The following is a 10,467-nucleotide window of genomic DNA, read 5'->3' as shown; positions in this document are numbered from 1 at the left end:
TACAAGACTTTTCTTACAAAATACGATGACGTACGTAATGGAGGATGTATCATACAGATATATGAGTTCCACTTATCAAAGCATTCTACCACCACTTTATTAATATTTATTTCAAACTCCCTTTTGAATGTTAATAAATAAAAAGACGAGTTTAGTGACCTTTATACTTCTTCAATATAAATGAAAGAAATTTCAATTACAAATCAATGGATTGGAATTAAATAAACTATACATTTGAACAATTATATATAGATTATCAAACCAATTTTGTGTGTCATCTTTCCATCTGTTCTCCTGTTTACAAAAAAAGACTTATTTTTCAAATGTCTGATTTGAGATATTAGCAACCACAACTCTGAAATCGGCTATTTGGTTTTAAAATGTCATACAAATAGTCATTTTCTTACCCTATTTTCGCACATTTTCTCCTTTCGTTCCCCTTTTGAAAGAAGTATTTAAGTGATTCAATAACGAAACTTTATATCATTAGGAAAGTTATGTATTTCACTACCATTCCTATACCATTCATTCACGTCATGAATATGTGGTCAGTGTAACGTTTTTCAATGATCTTTTCAAATGATCTTCTGACTATTTTGATTCGAGGGCCTCTTTAACTCGTTTGTAAGGACGGGAATGTTTTGAGATTTAATTATAAACCTGGTATCATTTAGGAATTCTTACAACTGGTCACTGTAAGTAGACGTTTTGTAGTAGTAGATTAATTTTCTATCTATCTATAATAGCTAGTTCAGTGGCGGATCCAGGGGGCGGGGGGTTCCGGGGGTTGGAACCCCCCTTTTTTGCCGATCAATGCATTTGAATGGGAGCATATAGTTGGAACCTCCCCCCCCCCCCCTTTTACTCTGGGTTGGGAAACCCCCCCTTTTTTTAAATGGCTGGATCCGCCACTGTAGTTTTCAAAGGAATATGAAGACGTTCTAAAATTTATCGAAATTGGGTTTTTTTAAGGAAAAGATTTTATCGATAGTAAATTTTGTAGAAACGGAAAATAGAAGTTGATTATTAAAGGCTAACGATACAACATACCACATAAATTACTTACACCCGAATTATCCGAAAATAAACGGACGAACACAAAAAGTCAACAGCGCATGGCCCAGGTAGCCTTACTTGGTTCAGATACGAATAGTGATGCACGTTGGTGTAAAGATTGATATGATATCACAAATTTAAGCTGATTCAGAACTTTAATGGACAATCACTTAGTTAAGCAGTCAATGGATGGTAATTTTGATAGAAAGTTTCTATTCTAAAAAAAGGAGACAGCGATTGTTTTTAAACTTTTATTATGAAGAAAATATCGTGTACGACGGCTATCAAGTGACAGTAAAAGTTTACACTGAACCTTAGCTAGATAATCTAAAAAAAAGATTGTAATAAGCTGTTGATTTATTCTTGACACTTGAAACGAGGGAACTTACAAAACAACATTACTAAACTGCACTTAACTGAAAAGTAAAAAAAAAACAGAAATATACATTATTGTTTATACATAAATTTATTATTCTGCTAATGATTATAATAAACACTACCAGTTTGGCTGTTTATCTAGCTTTAAATTTTCTCAAATTTCCCATGGCAAGATTATATTTTCTATCGGCACTTGAAACCCTGTTGAATAAATATCCATAATCTGATTCTCTTATAGTTTCCATATCTGCGGTCCTTTCTTTGAATTTACTTTTAAAACTTGACCATTTTTTCGCATTATAATTCGGTGAAATGTATGTAGGTCCAGGCGTTGTTCGAATATTTGGAAATAAACGTGGTAAAGATGAATTTTTCTTGTTTATAACGTAGTCTGGATAACTTCTTGTCAGTTCTTGTTTGTAAAAATCAGGCATGTTAAATGTTGCTGAGGATGCCCAATTATTGCGTGTTGTTGCATCAGATAACCGGAAAGCAGGATCAATTTTCAGAGCTTGCACTTGATGTTTATGCTGTCGTCCTAATGGATACACATTATACTTAACGTCTTTCCCACTTTCATTTGTTGTAGATAACCAAGAGTTCCTTTCCCTTGGCGAGACGGTATTGTCTGGATCTGGTGGTAATCCGAGCACATTTCTGACATTTTCCCTGTTTCTGTCTGTACAACATTCGCACGTGAGAACGCCCGTGCCTTCATACCACGGTATAACATGTCCGTAGTTATGGTTACACAGATAATCGTCAATCATTGTATCAACTATTTTTCTTTGTGATTGTAAACGTTCTTGCTCTTTCATAGCTTGTGTTACTCTGGGATTTACTTTTTCAACTATTTTGTTAGCAGTATCATATCCTGGTTGTTTTTTAAATTTTGTGGTATATATGTATTTCGGAACATCGTCCACAATTTCATTGTCACGTATATCATCCTCGGGGTACACTAGAACATTTGCTTGTGAGCCAGCATCTTCGTTTTTCAGGACTTCAGTTTTTGGTAAATATCCTTTAAACACGGGTTTAGGCTTTGCATAGTTTAAGTTGTGCTGATAAAGATTGTTATCTTGTTTCGGGTAGGTTGCAACAAAGCGACCAACATTTTTTATAAGATGGCCATGCTTTTTCTGCAATTGTCGGAATGAAATTTCATCTTCAGCTGGACCTAAGCGAAACCTTCTCGTCTTTTTTGTATTTGAAGACATCACCAATGATACTGAAATAGAAGAATTTTAAGGAACGTTCTTTTTTTAACTACATGTATTAGCCATATTTCTTTTCAAAATCATATCAATTTGCTATCTACAGTACAGATATTGAGTTTCTGAATAGCCAGTGGCGAAGCTGGGTCATTTTTACGTGTACGCCCAAACCTTGGCGAGGGATATGAGGGGTGCCAACCGCTCAATGTTAAAGCACCTGCGGGTAGTGGGTTCGAAAGGGACAAAGCCCCAAAAAGATATCGAGAATGAGATACCATAATGATTCCTGTTAGTAAAAAATCATTGATAGCAACATACTTTTGAATCTAAATGGTTTATTTGTTTTGGTTAAATTTTGTAATATGTTACCTTATTCATCGTGTTAAACTGGAAGCTAGCCAAATGGCCATTGGTTTTAGAGAAAACGTCCAAGCAAATATTACTTTTAAATAAGTTTAAAGGGTGCCGTGAGTGAGCATACAATCGACAAAAGCACCTTTTAATGAACACAAAAAAAATATTTCTAAGAGGTGCAATATAAAAAAATTCTGGATAACCTTGGATTTCTTCCCACAAAAAGTGAATTAATTTATCATTCCTTTAAAGGGATTTAAAAAATCTAAAATTTTCTTTTGATTTGTTTCTTGATCTTGAATATTTCACGACAATCTATGAAGGTTTATAAATAAAGCATGTAAAACAATTAATTGCGTAAAGAAGAGTCCGGCTATCTGTCTATCAGAAAAGAACAGAAAAATGAACGAAAACATATGCTTTCAAAATTTTAGCTTTTAAATTAGACATTAGTCATAGAAAAAGGTTCTTCGGCATAAAATTCGATGAAGGTTCGACAAGTAGTTATTGTAACTGAGAAATAACAAAATGTAAGCCCAAACTGCGACTACTTATAAGTTGCAGAAAGACATACATTTTGTCCTTACAATTCGGGAAAATTAAAGATATTATAATTGCATTATTATATTGCTCTGAATACTCTCTTTTAGGTCATTTTTTAGTAGCAATAAACAAAAAAACTATGTTAATTGGACATGCTTTGATACTGTATATGCCCTTGAATTTTTACTAGATAACATTTTTGTTCGCTTTGGAGATTCCGTATATCGTCAGATTATCGGAATTCCAATGGGGACTAACTGTGCACCACTTATTGCGGACCTGTTTTTGTATTGTTATGAGTTACAATTTATGACAAAAATAAGCAAAGACCCATCGAAACAACATCTGATAAACAAATTTAATAATACTTTTAGATATTTGGATGATATTTTGGCTCTCAATAATGACGACTTCAGTATGTATATTAATGAAATTTATCCTGTTGAACTTACTTTAAATAAAGCTAATACTAACAATGACCACTGCCCTTTTCTCGATCTTGATATCTATATCACTAATGGAAAGCTGAATACTAAAATATATGATAAAAGGGATGATTTTTCATTTCCTATCGTTAATTATCCGTTTTTAGATGGTGACGTTCCCTTGTCACCATCTTACGGTGTTTATATATCTCAACTTGTACGATTCGCTCGTGTATGTAACAATGCTTTCGATTTTAACGAGAGAAATTTATGTATTACTGAAAAATTATTACACCAGGGTTTTCGATATCACAAACTAGTCAAAACATTTACTAAATTTTATCATCGGTATAAAGACATCATTCGTAAATATAGCTCAACATGCAGACTTCTAATACGTTCAGGTATTTCACATCCAATTTTTTATGGTAATATTCTTTATAAAGCACATAGGTGTCAGTATTCACCTCAGAAACTTACAAAACCTTTGAATAGACTTATTTAGAAGGGATATAATTACGATACTGTTGTCAAGTCATTAAAGATTGCATATTTAGGCGTTAATATTGAGTCACTGATAAGGTCTTTGCATCGGAACTAAACACATTTATTCTAAAAACAGTTGTTGGCATGACGCGGGTTATGTTCTTCTCATATATGTTATGATGGTATGATACTAAACCCCTAACGGGAAGGATTGTGCCTGATGTTCATATGATGAAATTATAATCTTCCAGTCAGTTTAATTGAAGTCTGGAGCTGGCATGTCAGTTAACTGCTAGTAGTCTGTTGTTATTTATGTATTATTGTCATTTTGTTTATTTTCTTTGGTTACATCTTCTGACATCAGACTCGGATTTCTCTTGAACTGAATTTTAATGTGCGTATTGTTACGCGTTTACTTTACTACATTGGTTAGAGGTATAGGGGGAGGGTTGAGATCTCACAAACATGTTTAACCCCGCCGCATTTTTGCGCCTGTCCCAAGTCAGGAGCCTCTGGCCTTTGTTAGTCTTGTATTATTTTAATTTTAGTTTCTTGTGTACAATTTGGAAATTAGTATGGCGTTCATTATCACTGGACTAGTATATATTTGTTTAGGGGCCAGCTGAAGGACGCCTCCGGGTGCGGGAATTTCTCGCTACATTGAAGACCTGTTGGTGACCCTCTGCTGTTGTTTTTTCTATGGTCGGGTTGTTGTCTCTTTGACACATTCCCCATTTCCATTCTCAATTTTATCTATTGGTCATAAACAGTTTCTGTCCAACTTTGGTAAAATTTTAAGGAGAGTCATTCACATTTGGAACCTAAATATTGACGCCGCTTTGTCTCGCTTTTGGGACATAAATCACAGGCTCTACAAAAATACAAACAGCATATCGAATCTGAGCAGATAGTGAATTGATTAAAATATAAGAAAAGTACGTAGAATTCATAGTAGATTCAGACTTTTACAAAAGATTTGAACAAATATATTATCTATTTGATTAAATTTAGTCCCTTTTTATTCAAAATTACAATCCATTGAAAAAAGAAGCACAAGGCTGATGTGCGTCTGACCAGTTTTTCTTATTCTATGTCGATTATTTGTTTTATTTTCAAAATTCAAGTGTACGCCCGGGCGTTTTGACGTATATGCAGCTACGCGCATAATAGCTATCTTGTTTACGTTAAAAATTTATGAAGATATGAGAAAAAAAATCATATTAACTTTACACAAATTAGCAAACATTCCAAGTTCTACATAAAGGAACGAATTTAATTTTCTTACCCAAATCTTCGTCATAACTCTCTTACGATATCCGATTTCTGAAGTTAATCCACACGGAAAGAACCTCGGAATATATGTAAAAATCTTTCTGTTGACGTTTTAATTTGAAGTGAATATAAAAGCGCTTGAGCCTTACGTTATATCACATTACAAAGCAAAACACTTTTAGTTATAGATCATTTGTTTTCAACAAAACTTGCCAATATCCTATTCCTTCTATTTAGTAATTCTAAAACTTATTTTGTCCTATTCACATTATTATAAAGGTCTCACATATCGTAATGTTTATTACTTCAATTGATATTCAGATATGATCACAATGATTAAAGAAATAATTTTACTTTTAACGTGATTAATTTTAAATTTACCTGTTTGATATTAAAAACATCTTTTTTTTTCAAAAGTAAAATTGAAAGTATATACAATGTATATGTGTAAGAGTTTTAACGAGTTTATAAAAAAAGGCTCACTTATCCAACAATAAATTTTTGTGGTTTGTAACAAATATTCAATACATTTTTTAATATTGTAAGCAATACCTTTTGTAGAATAGAACGACATTTCAAAAGTGAAATAATTAAAATTCAAATTAGCGATTAATTACATTTTGATCAGACGTCATTGGGCCTTTTTTTTTTTTGTTAATACAACTCTCCTTGCAGTCCAAATAAACTTCCTATTTTTCTAAAGAGGACATATATCCATTGAAAGGAGACATAACACAGGAAAACTCTGTATTTTGTTTTAAGTATGGGAAGATTTAAAAGAAAACGTTCCAAATATTGTTTGAAATTTCAAATGAGTGATAACAATGATTTGTGTTGCATGGTTGTTGATTTATTAATGTCCAGTGGCAGATATTTCAGAACATTACATTTATGAGAATATATGTATGTAAAAAAAATAGTTGAGGCAGTACATCATTACAAGCATACATTGTTAAGTAATATTTCACTCTACTCAAAAACGTACATTTGCTCTTTGGTCTTCTTGTTATATCTATGACATGTTTCCATTCTCAATTTTATAACAGTGAGAATTTTAGCTTAACCGTTATGTCCACAGTTATTTTGTCGTGCATTTCTTGTAGACAATAAACCCAACGAAAAAATCGCACCTAGTCTATCTCAAATTTTGTTTACGGTGTATTTTACGGATTTCAGGTACCGGGTCATTTTCGAGCATAAGTTCAGAGAAATTTCATACGGGAATAATAATGATGTGCTTTTGTTTTTTGAAGTATTTTTTTTCATCTTATAATCGATAATGCAGTGAGGAAGTTAATATTGATTAAAATATTAAAATATGGTATAATACGACGACAATGTAAGTTGTAGAATGTAATAATTTAAAGACAATCTTCGCTCTTCCTTTTATAACCTCGCAATTAAAAATCTGATTGTAATACTTTTATATAACTTATATCTAGTCCTAATCCAGGTTATAGTCGCCAATGTCAAATTTGATATCTTTTTCAATCTTTTCTTAATTTAAATGCCCTTAATTCTACTGATTAAACAAATTATTTTTTAATAGATTTTCTCCCTTTGGTATTTAAAAGAAATACACAGGTGAGATCAGGTAGACATATCAACCATGAGACATATCGTTCTATGACAACAATAAACAACATGGCGATAGCTGTACCGTTATAAACCATTTTGTGCATGTGAGTCTGCTTATTTCTCCTTTCTTTATCAGAAATATTGAAAACAAGACTTCTATGATTGACCGCGTCAAATGTAACAAAACTTCAACAGATACAGTCAGACTGAGTGTTCGAAGTAATTTTAAGTAATTGGTGTCTGTAATATTGTCGGAGGACACAGTTATCGTCCTTTCTTTGTGTGGACAGTCTATATATATTACGCTCGTGAATCTGTCCATTTTTTTTTAAACCTTCCAAATATATTTTTTCTATTTTATGCATTTAGTAATAAGAAAGAGGATGAAATTACATGAAAAAAATATGGTCTTTAATTCTAAAGTAATGATTTAATAAATTTTGAAATAACTACGCAGGGGTTTCCAAATTTAGAGAATTTTGGAGATATCATTGAACTATATATGATTTGGCAATAATCCCAGTGTTTAGACAATGCATGTACATATAAAACTGCTTTGTTTTACTTATAAAACAAGTAGACCTATTAAAAGTAAGCGACACGCCGAGATTGCTTAATAATTTCTACTTGTTGCAGGAATGATGTCTCTTGCTTCAACTATTTCCTATATACATACATTTTCTATCAGTTATACGAAATGAAATAATTGCCACTGGAGGTTATTTAATTAACAACCATTCAACACAATTATATTGTTTCAATCGTTTGAAATTTTTAACAATATTTCGAACGTTCATTTCTAAAAACTTCACCTAACTTTATAAATTACAGTTTCCCCGTGTCTTTTCTCCCTTAAATAAATATGTAGACATATAATGTAAAAATCATTTCAATTTATTATCGTAAACTGTATATTGGCCGACTGCAGTAAAATTTAAAACCAACATAACTTATTATGTAAACATACTTAATTTAAAAAGTTTTGAGGTATTTAAATATTCGATTAAATTTGTCTACAAGTCAAGAAAACATTCGATATAGATTTCATTTCTTTAAAGTCTTTTATTTACTGTTTTTATTTGTAGAGTCTTTGACGTACGTAGCAATGGCTGCCAGCAAATCAAAATATCAAGTATCGGTGACCAAGCTTCATCGTCTTCCTCCGATCCGTGAGGAAAGCATGGGTGGCCGTACTCCAAGAAGTGCAAGGAGGACAAATTCTGACGGATTTGTGACAACTGATTCTAAAATAACCGTACAACCTTTAAATCCCAAACCTTCTATTCATGTTCGTCCTCTGCCAGGTAAATCAAGAAAGGTCCAGTTTCAACCGGCAGGGCCGCCTCGAAGTGAAACACAAATATTAGATTCCTATCCTAAAACAGTGTACAGAGACCCACCCGACGAACCAATGACAAACACACCTCCACAAAAGATTAACCCGCAAAAAACTTTAGTAGACGGATTAGTGGCTGACTATCTCCATTATGCTCAATACGGACATATCATACCAGTATACGAAGGCACGGGAACTTTATCGTGTTCCTGTTGTACAGATAGAAACCGTGAAAATGTTAGAACTATGTTGGGATTTCCTACTAATACTTCAGGCAGTATACCACATAACAGTGTAGGTTATAGACCAATGGGTCCAAATCCTAAACCAGACACTTGGCTTACCGGTAGCACCAAACCACCAATCAGTTCGCAAAAACCAAATCAAAGTCCACGGTTTGATGAATTAGACTTTGACGATTTGTCAAAAACTCCACGTGGTAACATTCAAAGCAGAGAAAATTGGTTGGAATATCAGCCTAAACCATACGCATCTTCTTATGCAAACGCTGAATTCAACCGTCCACTCTTAGTTTACAATCATTATAAAGAAATTAATAACGATAACTCAAAATATTTTTCAAACCAAGTACTTGATGCTAATACAAAGTACGATGACGCAATGAAAAAGTTGGAAAAATTCTCATTCAGTTAACAGCAACCTATATAATGTACTCAACTACTTCTGATTATATATAAGCTGTACAACATTTTGTGTTTACCTTAGTGCTAATAAGGCATTTTACATTTTAATTCTAATTACGAAAGATGAAATATTCCCGACAAGGACATAGTTTGATCTGAGATATTTTTTAATTTACAAAATGTATAATTGTCTTTGTTCTGTAGTTAGTTTATCTTTCTTTTATTATTCATCAACATAAAATTTAATCTAAACTTTAAACTTTTTTTCTATCCTACAAAATGTTTTCATTATCGTGATCATAATATGATACTTAATTACCAAACGATCTGCATTGTAACTCGGCAGGAATTTGAAAATGGATAGCATTGGATGTTCACGACTCACGATCATAGTAAGTTTTTTTGTGAAACCGACTCCAGGTACCTAAGATTAATAGCCTCGTAATATTATCTTAAAACAAATATAAGAATACTGTGCAGTGACAACTTCGTAAAGCGATAGTTTTCATCGACGTGTACGTGTTAGGGCACCTTGTACTTTCGACTTAATTATTTATGGAGAATAAGGCGAAATCAACGGACGCCGGCCAGGTGAGAGAACAAAACAAAATGAATATAGCCAAATAATTTGAAGCGAGTATTTGGAAAATGTAATCATAATGTTGTGGACAGAGATTTGTAAGAAACGTCCAGTATGGACATAGTATGTTGTCAGTGATAAATCGACCCTTGGTTAAACAATGAGCCATATCAGCGAAAATGCAGCAGTTAGAAAAAATAGCGTTACTTCGTTTGTATTTAATTTTTTTTTTGATTTGTTAACTAGTACATAATAAGTTATTTAATTTGCAACACTATTATTACAGTTTTATCATCCTATCATTATCCAAACTTATAGTCTGTCAATCGCTTTAAGGATATTTGTCAAAATTTTGTATTCATTATCCTAGAGACGATAATTTAGTAATATGTTGATGACATTTGGTTTGTGTTTTTATTGGCACATCCCCTCGTCAATGACTTTTCACATTTAACATCTTTAAGTTAAATTTGTGATTAGGCCAGTTCCAGATCATGGTAATGCAGACGCTATTTAGTATGGAGTTGTATAAGGTTTTTCTCGTCTCATTTTCGTCGACTTTAAATCTTTTGCATAGTTCACTTGTTTAGGATTGTGT

General features: G+C 32.6%; 1 protein-coding gene and 1 long non-coding RNA gene across 2 annotated transcripts; one reads left to right on the top strand and one right to left on the bottom strand.

The window, feature by feature from the left end:
* Nucleotides 1-1,502: 1,502 nt before the first annotated feature.
* Nucleotides 1,503-6,017, bottom strand: LOC143046233 (uncharacterized). Its single transcript, XR_012969105.1, has 2 exons — nucleotides 5,745-6,017; nucleotides 1,503-2,665 (listed from the first exon to the last, which is right to left on the bottom strand). It is a non-coding gene; the product is annotated as an uncharacterized LOC143046233 (long non-coding RNA).
* A 1,259-nt stretch (nucleotides 6,018-7,276) lies between these two features.
* On the top strand, nucleotides 7,277-9,734 carry LOC143046225 (uncharacterized). The gene is made up of 2 exons (XM_076219273.1): nucleotides 7,277-7,413; nucleotides 8,395-9,734. Exon 2 carries the CDS (start codon nucleotides 8,415-8,417, stop codon nucleotides 9,297-9,299), a length of 885 nt encoding a protein of 294 aa, XP_076075388.1. The 5' UTR covers nucleotides 7,277-7,413; nucleotides 8,395-8,414; the 3' UTR covers nucleotides 9,300-9,734.
* The last annotated feature ends 733 nt before the right edge of the window (nucleotides 9,735-10,467 follow it).

The sequence above is a fragment of the Mytilus galloprovincialis genome, chromosome 1, assembly GCF_965363235.1.
Source record: "Mytilus galloprovincialis chromosome 1, xbMytGall1.hap1.1, whole genome shotgun sequence".
NCBI lineage: Eukaryota > Metazoa > Mollusca > Bivalvia > Mytilida > Mytilidae > Mytilus > Mytilus galloprovincialis.
Note: the sequence above shows the minus strand (reverse complement) of the source record. Positions and strands in the feature narration are given on the sequence as shown.

Excerpts from the sequence above, each read along its gene's own strand:
- LOC143046225 (XM_076219273.1), top strand. The coding sequence starts at position 8,415 with ATGGCTGCCAGCAAATCAAAATATCAAGTATCGGTGACCAAGCTTCAT.